Genomic DNA, 20876 nt, shown 5'->3' on the forward strand with positions numbered 1-20876 from the left:
GTATCTCACACGTCCTGATCCAGACTAGGCCGCAATTAAAGTTTTTTGTCCAAAATGGTTGTTTTTCAAATAACTGAATAGAACCACAGTATCTAAAGTGTGTATCTCACACATCCTGATCCAGACTAGGCCGCAATTAAAGTTTTTTGCCCAAAATGGGTGTTTGTTTAATAACTGAATATGACAGCAGTATATAACCCTTGAATTTCACACGTGCAGATGCAGAAAGGGCTGTAAAATTGTGTATTTTGCCCAAAAAGGGTGTTTTATTAATAGAAGAATATAACCACAGTATCTAAAGTGTGTATCTCACACCGACTGATCCAGACTAGGCCGCAATTTAAGTTTTTTGCCCAAAATGGCTGTTTTTCAATTAACAGAATATAACCACAGTATCTAAAGTGTGTATCTCACAATGACATTTGCAGCAAAGGATACAAAATTAAGTTTTTTGCACAAAATGGCTGTTTTGCAAATAACTGAATAGAACCACAGTATGTAAAGGATGTATCTCACACGTACAGATGCAGACTAGGCCGCAATTAAAGTTTTTTTCACAAAACGGGTGTTTGTTTAATAACTGAATATGACAGCTTTATATAACCCTTGAATTTCACACGTGCTGATGCTGCAAGGGCTGTAAAATTGTTTATTTTGCCAAAAAGGGTGTTTTTAAAAAGCCAGAAAATTATGGCTGTATTTCTAGCTTAAATTGCACACTGACTAATCCTGCAAAGGCACCAGATGTTGTATATTGCCAAAAAAGTGTGTTTTTTAAAAACCAGATTATTAGTGCAGTATTTCAAGCTTGGATTTGAATGTCACAAAAGCTCAGATGCAGTGCTGGTGCTTTTAGCTTGCATAAAATGGCCGCCGCTGCCGCCCACCTAAATAACAGACGGATAAAAGTTATTTTTCTCTGTCACTGGGCTCAGGGCAGGGTAAAAAGATTGTGCACTGCACCCACACAACTAAATGTATGTAGATCGCTAAGTTCAGTTGGAGTTCTGATCACAGATTCTGTCCTATTCTCTCCCTCACAGCAGCAGCATCCTCTCCCTACACTAAGCACAGCAAAGTGACGTGCAGCGCTACGTGACTCCAGCTTATATAGAGGCTGTGTCACATCCTGCACTGGCCAATCACAGCCATGCCATTAGTAGGCATGGCTGTGATGGCTTCTAAGGTCACACAGTTAAACGCTTGTTGATTGGCTGCTCTGCAGCCTTTCAAAAAGCGCCAAGAAATCGCTGAACACCGCACCCGAACCCGAACGTTTACTGAAATGTTTGGGTTCGGGTTCGGGGTCCAAAAATCCTAAAGTTCGGTACGAACCCGAACTTTACAGTTTGGGTTCGCTCAACCCTACTTATGACCCCTTCACTATTCTAGACCACCAATAAGCAATCTGATCATCAGGGAAGAAACATTTTGTCACTTGTCTCAGAAATCCTATGACTTGGGCCTCTTGCCCACGGACGTAAAGGCTTCTTGCCCGTGCTGCGGACCGCATACGGCAGTTCCGCAATACATGGGTCACCAGCCATGTGCATTCCGTTCCGTGCTTCCGTTGCGCAAAAAGATAGAACTTGTTCTATCTTTTTGCAGAACAGACGGATCGCGGACCCCATTCAAGTGAATGGGGTCGCGATCCGCATGTGGCAGCCACACGATCCACAGCACGGGCATGGAGCCCTTACGTTCGTGGGCAAGAGGCCTTGCTCTGATTTATCCGGACGCTACGTGCAAGAGAGGGCCATTATGCTGTAAACTATATTAAAAAAAAATATTCACCTTCACAGAGGGTCCCAATTCCAATATATTGGCCCCCCTCTTTGTTTTTAATATAATGGACCCCTCTTTGTTATTAATATAATGGACCCCTCTTTGTTATTAATGTAATGGCCCCTCTTTAATAATAAAGAGGGGGCCATTATATTAATAATAAAGAAGGGGCCATTATATTAATAATAAAGAGGGGGCCATTATATTAATAACAAAGAGGGGGCCATTACATTAATGATGAAGAGGGGGCCATTATAATATACAGGGGGGAATAATATTTTGGGGAATGGGGGACTATCTGTCTGGCTCTAGCACACTATTGGGGGGCAGCAGGATGAGTTGTTTAGACGCCAGGAAGGAGAGGATGATAGTAAAATGAGGAACCTAAATTTTTTGCTGTGAAACTCTGCAGAGACAAGAAGCGGCTGAAGAAGGTGTCATGGCGGTCTTATCTCTGAATGAAGACGTAGAGGAAAGTCTTCATCACAGGAGACGTCACTGGATGTAACAGGTATGGGGCGGTATTCTACTGTAATAATAATGTCCATCCACATATCTGTTTCACAGTAGGGTTGGGGGAGGAGATTGAGAATATGGCCCACCCTGCTGCATCCTGGCCCCAGACTTCAGGTCACACTGTACGTGTTCTGAATTCTGGGGCCTCACACCCATCTACTACATTATCTGTACTCAGAGTTATCACTGTGTTATCTGTGGTATTACATAGGACTGCTAGTGATCTACTACATAATCTGTACTCAGAGAGATATCACTGTGTTATCTGAGGTGTTACATAGGACTGCAGATGAATCTACTACATTATCTGTATTTAGAGAGTTATCACTGTGTTATCTGTGGTGTTACATAGGACTGCAGGAAACATCTACTACATTATATGTACTCAGAGAGGTATCACTGTGTTATCTGTGTTGTTACATAGGACTGCAGGTGACATCTACCACATTATCTGTACTCAGAGAGTTATCATTGTGTTATCTGTGGTGCTACATAGGACTGTAAGTGACATCTATTACATTATCTGTACTCAGAGAGGTATCATTGTGTTATTTGAGGTGTTACATAGGACTGCAGATTACATCTATTACATTATCTGTACTCAGAGAGTTATTACTGTTATCTGTGGTGTTACATAGGACTGCAGGTGACATCTACTAAATTATCTGTACACGGAGAGTTGTCACTGTGTTATCTGAGGTGTTACATAGGACTGCAGGTGACATCTACTACATTATCTGTACTCAGAGAGGTATCACTGTGTTATCTGAGGTGTTACATAGGACTGCAAGTAACATCTACTACATTATCTGTAATCAGAGTTATCACTGTGTTGTCTGTGGTGTTACATAGGACTGCAAGTAACATCTACTACATTATCTGTACTCAGAGAGGTATCACTGTGTTATCTGTGCTGTTACATAGGACTGCAGGTGAATCTACTACATTATCTGTACATGGAGAGTTATCACTGTTATCTGTGGTGTTACATAGGACTGCTAGTGATCTACTACAGTATCTGTTAAAAGGGGCGTGCCCGGGGTAGGGGGGGGGGGCGCAATTTTTAGCTTGCCCCGGGTGCTGGCAACTGGTCACCACTGCTGGCCAGCCGATGTCCTCAGCAGTGACGTGACGTTCCTACTAAGCACAGTAATCTTCTTTCTTGCAGTGAAGGGAATGGTTGCCTCTGGCTATTTATGACTCTATTGTCCTATGTTATCAGCCACGTCCCAGAGTTTGCCCTTTGATAACATTCCTGTACAGGAAATGAGAAGCCTTCCAGCAATGTACTTACCTTCTTCTTTCTTCCTCCCACAGTTTATTCGGAACAGAGGCATTCCGGGCTCTTACTCCGGCTACAATCCCATGGAACTTCTAGAGAGAGACACAGTGACACAATGTTACCAGCGCTGCAGGTGAAAGACACGTTCTCACCGCCTGACGGAAAAAAAAATTATCTCACAGCTCAACAGATTCCATTAATTCCCCGATGGGCGACATTACAGCCAATGTCAGTGGAAAAAGAGAGAGGTCCACGAACATGCGTGGGACAAAGACACATGGCTGTTACAATAACTACCCCCACACGACCTGCAATACAGAGTTACAAAGCCCTTCACTTCTATGCTGCTAATGCGTGGATTTTATTCAAACAGAATGGAGCAGACTGATACATTTTAGGCTACTTTCACACTCGCGTTTTGGGCGGATCCGTCATGGATCTGCAAAAACGGATCTGTTACATAATACAACCGCATGCATCCGTCATGAACGGATCCGTTTGTATTATCTGTAACATAGCCAAGACGGATCTGTCATGAACTCCGTTGAAAGTCAATAGGGGACGGATCAGTTTTCTACTGCACCATATTGTGTCAGAGAAAACTGATCCGTCCCCATTGACTTACATTGTGTGCCAGGACGGATCCGTTTTCTATTGGATCCTTTTGGCTCAGTTTCGTCAAGCGGACAGAAAAACGCTGCAGGCAGCCTCCAGAGCGGAATGGTGACTGATGCATTCTGAGCGGATCCTGTTCCATTCAGAATGCATTAGGGCAAAACTGATCCGTTTTGGACCGCTTGTGAGAGCCATGAACGGATCTCACAAACGGAAAGCCAAAACGCCAGTATGAAAGTAGCCTTACCTGCAATGATACATTGTAACAAACCAGTGCTGAAGTTCTCAGCTCACAGGGGCTAGGGATGCACAGTGACTTTGGCCGCGTGACAAAGATCGCAGTTGCTGGATTTCTCGCATGCCGGGGTTGGGGCAACCTGTAGGTAACCAATGCCATCACGCTCATTATGATCATTATTGGTTCAAAGTAAGGCTACATTAACACGGCCGTGGTGTTTTGTGGATCTGCAAAACACGGATACACGTAAAACACGGTATGCTCTTTGCATCTATTGCGGCCGCCTCATTCATTCGGTCATGTGAATAGTAGGCTAATAAAAATGAATGTGATACTGTGATCTTTGCTCATGTGATATGTCCCTTGAATAAAATTTGTGTGCAGCCCTAGTCAAAACTGTATAGCATTGTAGAAGCTGTGAGAAGTCTTAGGCCAACATGTCATTCAGGCTTTAACCACCTCCGGACCGCCTAACGCAGGATCGCGTTCCGGAGGTGGCAGCGCTGCGCAGAGTCACGCATATACGCGTCATCTCGCGAGACGCGAGATTTCGCTCAAAGCCGGCCCGCGCATGCGCATCGCGGGCCGGCAAAAGTTAAAGAAGAAGTTCGTCACCAGCCTGCCAGCAACGATCATTGGCTGGCAGGCTGGCGATTTTTAAAAAATCCAATCACTGGCCATATAACAGATCATATTAGTAAATATGATCTGTTATATGGCTTCTCTGCTTCTCTGCTGGTCCTTTTCGTCGGTTGGATCCAGCACAGGAGCAGACTGAACTGTGAGTACACCAAACACTTCACTGTAGCCCCTGATCACCCCCCTGCACCCCAATTAACCCTTTGATCACCCCTTTGATTGCCCCTGTCAATCACTAGTGAAAGACAAAAAGTGATCAGTGTAAACTGTCACTTTTTTTTCCCACTAGTATTGGCTGTTAGGTTTTAGGGATAGTTTAGGCCCCTTGGTTAGGTAGTTAGCGTCAGTTAGCGCCCAGCCCACCGCAGTCACTTTTATTCGCTGATTAGCGTATCGCTAATCAGCATTTGTACTTTTATAGTATCTGTAAGTGATCAAAACTGATCACGGTCAGATCTATAATAGTATTAGTGTCACTTTAGTTCGCCCTCCACCCAAAACGCAGTGTTTGCCCGATCAGGCCTGATCGGTCGCCCACACGTGCGTTCACCCACGCCCGCCCCACCGCAGTGACAAAAAAATATATATTTTTTGATCACTGCACATTCACTTTACACGCTCTGCGGCGATAAAAAAATCAGTTTTGATATTTTTTATCAACCGCAGCGGCCTCCGGTACTTCGCTAGCCTCCCCTTTGTAAGACAGGCTTGCTTTTTTTCTTGGGTAGTCTCAGGGAATACCCCTAAATTTAGTAGTCCAAAATGTCAAACAGGGTATTCTTCTGAAGAGGCCTACAGGATTCTGACCCAGTCGGATGAGGAGTGGGAACCCTCATCTGACGAATCTAGCGGGTCAGAATATGAACCTGTGGAAAGCAGTGGCAGTCTGACCCAAAGTTCGGACGAGGAGGTTGAGGTCCCTGATAGCACCAGGCGTACCCGGTCCCTTGTTGCTACACCACAGGTTGTGCAGGATCCGCTTCAAGAGCAGCAGAGTGGGGCTGTCGCTGCCGGATCACGTGGTGAGGCATACACCAGCAGCGCAGCCCATCCTGGACCTAGTACCAGCACTGCCGTACAACATGGTGAAGTGGCGAGCACCAGAAGGGCAGTTGAAGCTGGTACAGTGGCACGTGCTGTAGTTACCCCGTCGCAGCCACCGCGCAGACAGGCCCGTAGAGCCCCTAGAATCCCTGAGGTGCTGGCAAACCCTGATTGGCAGTCACCAACTTCAGCCGCACCAGTAGTTCCCCCTTTCACCGCCCAGTCTGGAGTTCGGGTTGAATTAGGGTTGGGCGATATACCGGTATCACGATATACCGCGGTATTAAAAAAACGGCGATATGGCGATATCGCTGTTTCCAAAATACCGCGGTATTTTGTGACGTCAAAGCGGTCAGCTCACATTGTGCGCTGACCGCTTCTAAACGTGCGCCCGCCCGCCGCTGCACCTTGCATAGCGCTGCCGCTGAGTAACATTACTTCCTCTCGCTCCTGGCCTGGCTCCTTCTTGCTCCGCCTCCCTTAGTCAAGTCTCCACCCACCATCTGACATCATCACCGTCGTCACCCACCGGCTCTATTGTATATGTGGAGATGGCGAATCGATCCCCTGTGTGAGTACTGTTGTCTCTGGAGAGACTTTTCCTGCGGCTGCCTCACTAGTGTGTGCTCTGGTGACGAAATTATAAACTTACTACTTCCCGCAGCGGCCGCCCCCGGCTCTCCCTCCTCCTTGCTCCCATATTCAAATCTCTGCCCACCGGCATCTGATGTCAGAATCGGAGCACACAAGCGAGGCAGCCGCGGGAAAGGTATATCGCAAAGTATTACTGCATGTATGGTGGCCTGTGGCCACAAGACCTTATTATAACACCTCCTTGTGGCCCCCCATACAGTGTAACACCTCCTTGTGGCCCCCCATACAGTGTAACGCCTCCTTGTGGCCCCCCATACAGGGTAACGCCTCCTTGTGGCCCCCCATACAGTGTAACGCCTCCTTGTGGCCCCCCATACAGTGTAACGCCTCCTTGTGGCCCCCCATACAGTGTAACGCCTCCTTGTGGCCCCCCATACAGTGTAACGCCTCCTTGTGGCCCCCCATACAGTGTAACGCCTCCTTGTGGCCCCCCCATACAGTGTAACGCCTCCTTGTGGCCGTCCCCATACAGTGTAACGTCTCCTTGTGGCCGTCCCCATACAGTGTAACGTCTCCTTGTGGCTGCCCCCATACAGTATAACGTCTACTTGTGGCCCCCCATACAGTATAACGTCTACTTGTGGCCCCCCATACAGTATAACGTCTACTTGTGGCCCCCCATACAGTATAACGTCTCCTTGTGGCTGTCCCCATACAGTATAACGTCTCCTTGTGGCTGTCCCCATACAGTATAACGTCTCCTTGTGGCTGTCCCCATACAGTATAACGTCTCCTTGTGGCTGTCCCCATACAGTATAACGTCTCCTTGTGGCTGTCCCCATACAGGGTAACTCCTCCTTGTGGCCCCCCATACAGGGTAACTCCTCCTTGTGGCCCCCCATACAGGGTAACGCCTCCTTGTGGCCCCCCATACAGGGTAACGCCTCCTTGTGGCCCCCCATACAGGGTAACGCCTCCTTGTGGCCCCCCATACAGTGTAACGCCTCCTTGTGGCCCCCCCATACAGTGTAACGCCTCCTTGTGGCCCCCCCATACAGTGTAACGCCTCCTTGTGGCCGTCCCCATACAGTGTAACGCCTCCTTGTGGCCGCCCCCATACAGTGTAACGCCTCCTTGTGGCTGCCCCCATACAGTATAACGTCTACTTGTGGCCCCCCATACAGTATAACGTCTCCTTGTGGCTGCCCCCCATACAGTATAACGTCTCCTTGTGGCTGCCCCCATACAGTATAACTTCTCCTTGTGGCTGCCCCATACAGTATAACGTCTCCTTGTGGCTGTCCCCATACAGTATAACGTCTCCTTGTGGCTGCCCCCATACAGTATAACGTCTCCTTGTGGCTGCCCCCATACAGTATAACGTCTCCTTGTGGCTGCCCCCATACAGTATAACGTCTCCTTGTGGCTGTCCCCATACAGTATAACGTCTCCTTGTGGCTGTCCCCATACAGTATAACGTCTCCTTGTGGCTGTCCCCATACAGTATAACGTCTCCTTGTGGCTGTCCCCATACAGTATAACGTCTCCTTGTGGCCCCCCATACAGTATAACGTCTCCTTGTGGCCCCCCATACAGTATAACGTCTCCTTGTGTTTTTTTTTCTTTTAAACGGGTATTTATCGCGATATATATCGTTATCGCGATAAATTTTTTAATATCGTTATCGTCTGAATATTTTTGATATCGTCCAACCCTAGGTTGAGACGGCTCAAATCGGTTCGGCCCTGGGATTTTTTGAGCTGTTCTTGACTGCGGAGCTCTTGGACTTAGTCGTGGCAGAGAACAACCAGTATGCCACACAATTTATAACCGCAAACCCGGGAAGCTATTATGCCCAGCCTTTCCGGTGGAAACCAGTCCAAGTTTCCGAACTTAAAATTTTTCTGGGCCTTCTCCTCAACATGGGCCTGACAAAAAAGCATGAATTGCGGTCATATTGGTCCACGCACCCGATTCATCACATGCCCATGTTCTCTGCTGCTATGTCCAGGACACGATTTGAGACCATCCTGCGTTTTCTGCATTTTAGCGACAACACCACCTCCCGTCCCAGAGGCCACCCTGCTTTTGACCGGCTCCACAAAATTCGGCCCCTCATAGACCATTTCAACCAGAAATTTGCAGATTTGTATACCCCCGAGCAAAACATCTGCGTAGACGAGTCCCTAATACATTTTACCGGGCGCCTTGGCTTCAAACAATACATCCCAAGCAAGCGTGCCCGGTATGGGGTCAAATTGTATAAGCTCTGTGAAAGGGCCACAGGCTATACCCACAAATTTCGGATCTATGAGGGAAAAGATCAGACCCTGGAGCCGGTCGGTTGCCCTGACTACCTGGGGAGCAGTGGGAAGACAGTCTGGGACTTGGTGTCACCCTTATTCGGCAAGGGGTACCATCTTTATGTGGACAATTTCTACACAAATGTGGCCCTCTTTAGGCATTTGTTTCTAGAACGGATTTGCGCCTGTGGCACCGCGCGAACTAGTCGCGTGGGCTTCCCCCAACGGCTTGTAACCACCCGTCTTGCAAGGGGGGAGAGGGCTGCCTTGTGTAACGAAGAACTGCTCGCGGTGAAATGGAGAGACAAGCGTGACGTTTACATGCTCTCCTCCATTCACGCAGACACGACAATCCAAATTGAGCGAGCAACCCGTGTCATTGAAAAGCCCCTCTGTGTCCACGACTATAATGCGCTCATGGGAGGGGTGGACTTCAATGACCAGATGTTGTCTCCGTATTTAGTTTCCCGCAGAACCAGACGCTGGTATAAGAAGGTGTCTGTATATTTAATTCAATTGGCGCTGTATAATAGTTTTGTTCTCCACAGTAAGGCTGGGAGAACACGATCTTTCCTCAAATTCCAGGAAGAGATCATCGAGAACCTCCTTTACCCAGGAGGTTCCGTGGCCCCATCCACCAGTGTAGTTAGCCGTCTACACGAGCGACATTTCCCCAGTGTCGTTCCTGGTACCTCAACCCAACCGTCACCCCGAAAAAGATGTCGTGTCTGTAGCAGGAGTGGAATAAGGCGTGACACCCGCTATTTCTGTCCTGACTGTGCTGACCACCCTGCCCTATGCTATGGAGAGTGTTTCCGGAAGTACCACACACAGGTACACTTAGCATAGGGATTGCATCTCACAGGACAGGCACACAGGGCTATTAGGGCCCTTTTACTCTCAGCTGCTGCAAACCTCTCCTTTCACCTGGGATAAAGTGCATAACGTACTTTGCCACATCTTTGGGCGATTTGCGCTTTGCACATTGCCCCATGGGGAAGGAGAGGTTTGTTCTATAAAGGTAAAAAAAAATAAACAAAAAAAAAATTACCGGTAAGTAAAAAAGTTAAAAAAGTTAAAAAAAAGTTAATATGTTCTGTTCTAAAGTTAATAAAGTTATTGCTTTGCGGCCTGTTTTTTTCTTTTTTGTCTTGGTCAAATGCCAACTTTGTATAAAAAAATGGGAAAAGTTGTCTTTTGCCAAGATATTTCTCTCACCCAGCATGGGTATATGTAAAATGACACCCCAAAACACATTCCCCAACTTCTCCTGAGTACGGAGATACCAGATGTGTGACACTTTTTTGCAGCCTAGGTGGGCAAAGGGGCCCATATTCCAAAGAGCACCTTTCGGATTTCACAGGTCATTTTTTACAGAATTTGATTTCAAACTCCTTACCACACATTTGGGCCCCTAGAATGCCAGGGCAGTATAACTACCCCACAAGTGACCCCATTTTGGAAAGAAGAGACCCCAAGGTATTCGCTGATGGGCATAGTGAGTTCATGGAAGTTTTTATTTTTTGTCACAAGTTAGTGGAATATGAGACTTTGTATGAAAAAAAATAAAAAATCATCATTTTCCACTAACTTGTGACAAAAAATAAAAAATTCTAGGAACTCGCCATGCCCCTCACAGAATACCTTGGGGTGTCTTCTTTCCAAAATGGGGTCACTTGTGGGGTAGTTATACTGCCCTGGCATTCTAGGGGCCCAAATGTGTGGTAAGGAGTTTGAAATCAAATTCTGTAAAAAATGACCTGTGAAATCCGAAAGGTGCTCTTTGGAATGTGGGCCCCTTTGCCCACCTAGGCTGCAAAAAAGTGTCACACATCTGGTATCTCCGTACTCAGGAGAAGTTGGGGAATGTGTTTTGGGGTGTCATTTTACATATACCCATGCTGGGTGAAAGAAATATCTTGGCAAAAGACAACTTTTCCCATTTTTTTATACAAAGTTGGCATTTGACCAAGATATTTATCTCACCCAGCATGGGTATATGTAAAAAGACACCCCAAAACACATTCCTCAACATCTCCTGAATACAGAGATACCAGATGTGTGACACTTTTTTGCAGCCTAGGTGGGCAAAGGGGCCCATATTCCAAAGAGCACCTTTCGGATTTCACAGGTCATTTTTTACAGAATTTGATTTCAAACTCCTTACCACACATTTGGGCCCCTAGAATGCCAGGACAGTATAACTACCCCACAAGTGACCCCATTTTGGAAAGAAGAGACCCCAAGGTATTTCGTGATGGGCATAGTGAGTTCATAGAACTTTTTATTTTTTGTCACAAGTTAGTGGAATATGAGACTTTGTAAGAAAAAAAAAGAAAAGAAAAAAAATCATCATTTTCCGCTAACTTGTGACAAAAAATAAAAAGTTCTATGAACTCACTATGCCCATCAACGAATACCTTAGGGTGTCTACTTTCCGAAATGGGGTCATTTGTGGGGTGTTTGTACTGTCTGGGCATTGTAGAACCTCAGGAAACATGACAGGTGCTGAGAAAGTCAGAGCTGCTTCAAAAAGCGGAAATTCACATTTTTGTACCATAGTTTGTAAACGCTATAACTTTTACCCAAACCATTTTTTTTTTTACCCAAACATTTTTTTTTAGCAAAGACATGTAGAACAATAAATTTAGAGCAAAATTTATATATGGATGTCGTTTTTTTTGCAAAATTTTACAACTGAAAGTGAAAAATGTCATTTTTTTGCAAAAAAAACGTTAAATTACGATTAATAACAAAAAAAGTAAAAATGTCAGCAGCAATGAAATACCACCAAATGAAAGCTCTATTAGTGAGAAGAAAAGGAGGTAAAATTCATTTGGGTGGTAAGTTGCATGACCGAGCAATAAACGGTGAAAGTAGTGTAGGTCAGAAGTGTAAAAAGTGGCCTGGTCTTTCAGGGTGTTTAAGCTATAGGGGCTGAGGTGGTTAAAGGGGTTGTGTCACTTCAGCAAACAGCATTTATCATGTAGAGAAAGTTAATACCAGGCACTTACTAATGTATTGTGATTGTCCATATTGCCTCCTTTGCTGGCTGGATTCATTTTTCCATCACATTATACGCTGCACGTTTACATGGTTACGACCACCCTGCAATCCAGCAGCGGTGGTCGTGTTTGCACACTGTAGGAAAAATTGCCGGCCTTTCTGGTGGCTGGGACCATGGGAGCGGACATAGGCTGGTGCTTTTTCCTATAGTGTGCAAGCACGGCCACCGCTGATGGATTGCAGGGTGGTCGTAACAATGGAAACGTGCAGCGTATAATGTGATGGAAAAATTAATCCAGCCAGCAAAGGAAGCAATATGGACAATCGCAACACATTAGCAAGTGTCTTGTATTACCGTAAGTTTCTCTACATGATAAATGCTATTTGCTGAAGTTAGACAACCCCTTTAGGTGTTCCCATTTACTGACAGCAAGAAGAGTTCTTGAAAATGGTGAGCGATAGAACAGGGAGGACGTCTGTTCAGAACCATAAAACATGATGTCTAACAAAGACAACTACAGTAGGTGGTATTCCACTGGACCAAGATCCCAGACGTGCTGTTCCATATATCACAACATCAACTTTGATCGGCAAATCTCACAAGCCAATCAGTCTGCAAATCTCAGATTATTCATCTCATTTATAACATTTTCTAAGAGATCATAGAAACAATCAGAACTGAATTTAAAGGGAACCTGCCAACGCACTGATGCTGATGTGAAGCGTCCCTTATGTGTGAATATCTTTTATTGTTGAGGAGCTTACAGTCTATTTCCTGCAGTGTGATGCCAGTTCTGTGCGGGAGAAATCTGCTGTATTATGAGATACAGGCTGCCCTGTCCGACATCTGCTGCTGATTGACAGCTTTCTCTCTACGCAGTGCAACAGGCAGAAAGCTGTTAATCCGTGGTGGATGGAGCCTGCATCTCATGAATACATCGGACTCCTGCCTTAAAGGGCACCTGTCATGTTGAACATGGTGTCTGAGCTGCAGGCGGCATGTTATAGAGCAGGAGGAGCTGAGCAGATTGATATATAGTCTTATGGGAAAAGATTTAATAAAACGTGTATTTCGTTCATTTAAATTCCTGCTCATTCTGGTATGTGAAGTCCGGGAGGCGGTCCTATCAGTGATTGACAGCTATCTGTGTATTCACATAGTCATAGAGGGAAGGCTGTCAATCACTGATAGGACCGCCTCCTGGACTTCACAGCCCAGAATGAGCAGGAATTTAAATGAACGAAATACACGTTTTAAGCCTCTTTCACACAAGCGTGACGGATTAGGTCCGGATGCGTTCAGTAAAACTTGCACCATTTTGCAAGCAAGTTCAGTCAATTCAGTTTTGTCTGCAATTGCGTTCAGTTTTTTCCGCGCGGGTACAATGCGTTTTGATGCGTTTTTAAGGCGCGTAATAAAAAAACTGAAGGTTTACAAACAACATCTCCTAGCAACCATCAGTGAAAAACGCATCGCATCCGCACTTGTTTCCGGATGCAATGTGTTTTTCACTGAAGCCCCATTCACTTCTATGGGGCCAGGGCTGCGTGAAAAATGCAGAATATAGAACATGCTGCGTTTTTCACGCAACGCAGAACTGATGCGTGGAAAAAAAACGCTCATGTACACAGACCCATTGAAATGAATGGGTCAGGATTCAGTGAGATGCTATGCGTTCACGTCATGCATTGCACCCGCGCCGAAAACTCGCTCGTGTGAAAGGGGCCTTACTGAACCTTTTCACACAAATCTATACATCGATCTGCTCAGCTCCTCCTGCTCTATAACATACTGCCTGTAGCTAAGGGTGGGTTCACACTAGCGTTAGGGATTCCGTTAGGGCTTTCCATTATAACATGGTTATAACGGAAAATAACGAAATCCATTGGATGGAATGAAAAAACGGAAGCCTTTAAGAGGCATTCCGTTTGCTTTCCGTCCTAATAGAAGTCTTTGGGAAAACATAACGGAACCGTCTGGTCTTGTCGACAGGACTTTGTTTTCCGTCTTGCATAACGGGACCCAGACGGATCCGTTATTCTTTCCCATAGACGTCTATTAGGACGGAGAGCAAACGGAATGCCTTTTAAAGGCTTCCGTTTTGCATTCCGTCATAATGCAAGTCTATAGGCAGCAAAACGGATCCGTCCTTCTGTCTTATGGATTCCGTTATTCTGTTATAACGGAAAGCCATGACGGAATCCCTAACGCTAGTGTGAACTCACCCTTACATTGCATTTTCATGGTAACAGGTTCCCTTTAAGGCACTGGCAACATGCTGCAAAAAATAACGTGCAAGTTCCACAAAATGAGAAAGATATTTTATGACAGAATGCTGAAAGTTGTGTCATGAGAGGGCTGATAGGATCCCTTTAAACTGCTATGGAAAGCCGTGCATTGGTGGTTACAAACGATTGATACATTAGACCAAAGACTTAAAATACACAGAAAACTGAGAAATGCTCCCTAATTCACTACTCGAATGATGATGCAATGCATTATGACTAATGACCCGCCAGGAGTCTGAAACATGTAAATGTGGTTTTCCTGTGTGTCAGTCTGTACTGTGAAGATGTTGTAAAGTTCCATTAAAGACTCAAGAATTTTATTCTACTTTCGTGTCTGGGACTTCCGTTGTTTTTGCTCTTGCCTTGTTTTAGTTCCACACCATCCTGTGTCGGATCTGCACCCTATAGAAGGTGGCGTATCTTGGTTACCTAGTACAATACTGCCTTCTATGTACAAGAATAATCAGAGGTCGCAATAACGCCTGTACAAGCGTCATAGACGCCTGTTCAGCCCATTTTACTCCCTGGAAAAAGTCTAAGACGTTCCAATACGCCTTAGACTTTTCCCTGCTTTTCATCAGCGCAGGGTGCGCTGTGAACGACACCGGCAGCGCAGCAATAACCAATAGCAAAGCTCCGGACAGCATGGAGCTTTGCTATTGGTTAGTTTGGGCGGGCGCAGGAGCGATACAGGTCCTGCATCAGGGGAAGCCGGCGGGAGCTGGAAGGAGGAGGGGCCGGCTCCCGGGGGATGCTTGAATACGGAGTGCCGGGCGGGCTGCCCACCTGGTGGCGGTGGAGCTAACGACTGGGCCCGGACATGAAGATGGACGCAGAACAAGGTGACAGCAGCGTGTAATGTAACGATGTGTCTCATGTATGTAGTGCAGCGTGTGATCATCACACATAATACATCACACACTGCACTACATACATCACACACATAATACATCACACACATAATACATCACACCCTGCACTACATACATCACACACATGAATACATCACACCCTGCACTACATACATCACACACATGAATACATCACACCCTGCACTACATACATCACACACATAATACATCACACCCTGCACTACATACATCACACACATGAATACATCACACCCTGCACTACATACATCACACCCTGCACTACATACATCACACACATAATACATCACACCCTGCACTACATACATCACACACATGAATACATCACACCCTGCACTACATACATCACACCCTGCACTACATACATCACACCCTGCACTACATACATCACACACATGTACACATCACACACTGCACTACATACATCACACATAATACATCACACACATGTATACATCACACCCTGCACTACATACATCACACACATGTATACATCACACACATAATACATCACACACTGCACTACATACATCACACACATAATACATCACACACATAATACATCACACACATAATACATCACACCCTGCACTACATACATCACACACATGAATACATCACACACATAATACATCACACACTGCACTACATACATCACACACATGAATACATCACACCCTGCACTACATACATCACACAAATAATACATCACACCCTGCACTACATACATCACACCCTGCACTACATACATCACACACATGTACACATCACACACTGCACTACATACATCACACACATGTATACATCACACCCTGCACTACATACATCACACACATGTACACATCACACCCTGCACTACATACATCACACACATGTATACATCACACCCTGCACTACATACATCACACACATGTACACATCACACACTGCACTACATACATCACACACATGTATACATCACTCCCTGCACTACATACATCACACACATGTACACATCACACCCTGCACTACATACATCACACACATAATACATCACACACATGTATACATCACACCCTGCACTACATACATCACACACATGTACACATCACACCCTGCACTACATACATCACACACATGTATACATCACACACTGCACTACATACATCACACACATGTATACATTACACACATGAATACATCACACACATAATACATCACACCCTGCACTACATACATCACACACATAATACATCACACCCTGCACTACATACATCACACACATGAATACATCACACCCTGCACTACATACATCACACACATGTATACATCACACCCTGCACTACATACATCACACACATGTACACATCACACACTGCACTACATACATCACACACATGTATACATCACACCCTGCACTACATACATCACACACATGTATACATCACACCCTGCACTACATACATCACACACATGTACACATCACACACTGCACTACATACATCACACACATGTACACATCACACACTGCACTACATACATCACACACATGTATACATCACACCCTGCACTACATACATCACACACATGAATACATCACACCCTGCACTACATACATCACACACATAATACATCACACACATGTATACATCACACCCTGCACTACATACATCACACACATGTATACATCACACGCTGCACTACATACATCACACACATGAATACATTACATGCTCCCCCACGCACATCATACACTGCCCCACATACATCACACGCTGCACTACATACATCACACACATGTATACATCACACGCTGCACTACATACATCACACACATGTATACATCACACGCTGCACTACATACATCACACACATGAATACATTACATGCTCCCCCACGCACATCATACACTGCCCCACATACATCACACCCTGCACTACATACATCACACACATGTATACATCACACGCTGCACTACATACATCACACACATGAATACATCACATGCTCCCCCACGCAAATCATACACTGCCCCACATACATCACACACATGTATACATCACACCCTGCACTACATACATCACACACATGTACACATCACACCCTGCACTACATACATCACACACATGTATACATCACACCCTGCACTACATACATCACACACATGTACACATCACACACTGCACTACATACATCACACACATGTACACATCACACCCTGCACTACATACATCACACACATGTATACATCACACCCTGCACTACATACATCACACACATGTATACATCACACGCTGCACTACATACATCACACACATGTATACATCACACGCTGCACTACATACATCACACACATGAATACATCACATGCTCCCCCACGCACATCATACACTGCCCCACATACATCACACGCATGTATGTGGTGCAGTATGTAGTGAATGCAGACAGGCTACTATAGCCAAGTGGTAAAGAACAGGGAAGATCCGCCATATTGGACTGGACTTTATAACTTCGCTATAATAGCTTGATGTTATTTAGACCAGTAATGGTCCCCCGCATAAATCCCCACCTCTTAGGCCCCGTTAACATCACCACTATTTATTTCTGTTGTTCTGCTTATCTAATGGAGCTGAACTCCGAAAATAACGGAAGTGCTGGATCGGGCACATAAGGCTGGGTTTTTGTCATACGATCAACATACACAACAGATGCCATACTGTGATCACCATTGGGTCACTGTCACTAGTGGGGTACCTCAGGGGTCAGTATTGGGCCCTATTCTCTTCAATATATTTATTAATGATCTTGTAGAACGCTTGCACAGTAAAATATCAATTTTATTTGACGCCAAGGATAAACAAAGGCGTCTTTGACTGCTAAGAAGTACGGGGAGTATGAGGTTAATTAAGCAAGAGCATCTAGGAAGTAATGGTATGGCCCGCAGGGGTTTCCTGAGTGCTTGTATCTATGTAAGACAGGGTGAGCTGTATAACACCCCCCAGTATCCTCCCTTTGCTCTGATTGGCCGCAGTTAGTGGTTTTGGCCAGTGTTATTAAAAGGGCAGTAGCCTATTGCCCTGTCTCTTTCTCCCTCCTACCTCCCTGGTTTCAGGATATTGTTACGCTTTTCCATGTTGTTTTCAGATCACTATCAGCAAAAGTCACAGCGGAGGTCAGTGCAAATAAAAGGAGATGGAGAAGAAGGCGGACTTGCCTTAAGGGATTCCATGGGGCATACTGCTTCTTGTTACTCCGTGTTTTTGATATACAGTCAGGTCCATAAATATTGGGTCGTTGACACAATTCTAACATTTTTGGCTCTATACACCACCACAATGGATTTGAAATGAAACGAACAAGAGGTGCTTTAACTGCAGACTGTCAGCTTTAATTTGAGGGTATTTACATCCAAATCAGGTGAACGGTGCAGGAATTACAACAGTTTGCATATGTGCCTCCCACTTGTTAAGGTCCCAAAAGTAATGGGACAATTGGCTTCTCAGCTGTTCCATGGCCAGGTGTGTGTTATTCCCTCATTATCCCAATTACAATGAGCAGATAAAAGGTCCAGAGTTAATTTCCAGTCTTCTATTTGCATTTGGAATCTGTTGCTGCCAACTCTCAAGATGAGATCCAAAGAGCTGTCACTATCAGTGAAGCAAGCCATCATTAGGCTGAAAAAACAAAACAAACCCATCAGAGAGATAGCAAAAACATTAGGCGTGGCCAAAACAACTGTTTGGAACATTCTTAACCACTTAAGGACCACAGGTTTATACCCCCCTAAAGACCAGGCCCTTTTTTACAAATCGGCACTCCACAACTTTAGCAGTTTATTGCTCGGTCATGCAACTTACCACCCAAATGAATTTTACCTCCTTTTCTTCTCACTAATAGAGCTTTCATTTGGTGGTATTTCATTGCTGCTGACATTTTTACTTTTTTTGTTATTAATCGTAATTTAACGTTTTTTTTGCAAAAAAATGACATTTTTCACTTTCAGTTGTAAAATTTTGCAAAAAAAACGAGATCCATATATAAATTTTGCTCTAAATTTATTGTTCTACATGTCTTTGATAAAAAAAAAATGTTTGGGTAAAAAAAAAATGGTTTGGGTAAAAGTTATAGCGTTTACAAACTATGGTACAAAAATGTGAATTTCCGCTTTTTGAAGCAGCTCTGACTTTCTGAGCACCTGTCATGTTTCTTGAGGTTCTACAATGGCCAGACAGTACAAACACCCCACAAATGACCCCATTTCGGAAAGTTGACACCCTAAGGTATTCGCTGATGGGCATAGTGAGTTCATAGAAGTTTTTATTTTTTGTCACAAGTTAGCGGAAAATTATGATTTTTTATTTTTTTTCTTACAAAGTCTCATATTCCACTAACTTGTGACAAAAAATATAAAGTTCTATGAACTCACTATGCCCATCACGAAATACCTTGGGGTCTCTTCTTTCCAAAATGGGGTCACTTGGGTAGTTCTACTGCCCTGGCATTCTAGGGGCCCAAATGTGTGGTAAGGAGTTTGAAATCAAATTCTGTAAAAAATGACCAGTGAAATCCGAAAGGTGCTCTTTGGAATATGGGCCCCTTTGCCCACCTAGGCTGCAAAAAAGTGTCACACATCTGGTATCTCTGTATTCAGGAGAAGTTGAGGAATGTGTTTTGGGGTGTCTTTTTACATATACCCATGCTGGGTGAGATAAATATCTTGGTCAAATGCCAACTTTGTATAAAAAAATGGGAAAAGTTGTCATTTGCCAAGATATTTCTCTCACCCAGCATGGGTATATGCAAAATGACACCCCAAAACACATTCCCCAACTTCTCCTGAGTACGGAGATACCAGATGTGTGACACTTTTTTGCAGCCTAGGTGGGCAAAGGGGCCCATATTCCAAAGAGCACCTTTCGGATTTCACTGGTCATTTTTTACAGAATTTGATTTCAAACTCCTTACCACACATTTGGGCCCCTAGAATGCCAGGGCAGTATAACTACCCCACAAGTGACCCCATTTTGGAAAGAAGAGACCCCAAGGTATTCGCTGATGGGCATAGTGAGTTCATGGAAGTTTTTATTTTTTGTCACAAGTTAGTGGAATATGAGACTTTGTATGAAAAAAAAAAAAATCATCATTTTCCACTAACTTGTGACAAAAAATAAAAAATTCTAGGAACTCGCCATGCCCCTCACGGAATACCTTGGGGTGTCTTCTTTCCAAAATGGGGTCACTTGTGGGGTAGTTATACTGCCCTGGCATTTTCCAGGGGCCCTAATGTGTGGTAAGTAGGTAAATGACCTGTGAAATCCGAAAGGTGCTCTTTGGAATATGGGCCCCTTTGCCCACCTAGGCTGCAAAAAAGTGTCACACATCTGGTATCTCCGTACTCAGGAGAAGTTGGGGAATGTGTTTTGCGGTGTCATTTTACATATACCCATGCTGGGTGAGAGAAATATCTTGGCAAAAGACAACTTTTCCCATTTTTTTATACAAAGTGGGCATTTGACCAAGATATTTCTCTTACCCAGCATGGGTATATGTAAAATGACACCCCAAAACACATTCCCCAACTTCTCCTGAGTACGGCGATACCAGATGTGTGACACTTTTTTGCAGCCTAGATGCGCAAAGGTGCCCAAATTCCTTTTAGGAGGGCATTTTTAGACATTTGGATACCAGACTTCTTC

At 44.7% G+C, this 20876-nt stretch overlaps 1 protein-coding gene across 2 annotated transcripts in view; it reads right to left on the minus strand.

The window, feature by feature from the left end:
- The window catches only part of LOC120992301 (phospholipid-transporting ATPase ID-like), a 222385-nt gene that overhangs the window by 150215 nt on the left and 51294 nt on the right, over positions 1-20876 (minus strand). For both annotated transcript variants that reach the window (XM_040421193.1, XM_040421192.1), the window contains exon 2: positions 3596-3675. In XM_040421193.1, the coding sequence (XP_040277127.1) occupies positions 3596-3638 (43 nt within the window). In that variant the 5' untranslated portion in view covers positions 3639-3675. The remainder of the gene's footprint in view (positions 1-3595; positions 3676-20876) is intronic.

This window comes from Bufo bufo, chromosome 2 (genome assembly GCF_905171765.1).
Source record: "Bufo bufo chromosome 2, aBufBuf1.1, whole genome shotgun sequence".
Taxonomy (NCBI): domain Eukaryota; kingdom Metazoa; phylum Chordata; class Amphibia; order Anura; family Bufonidae; genus Bufo; species Bufo bufo.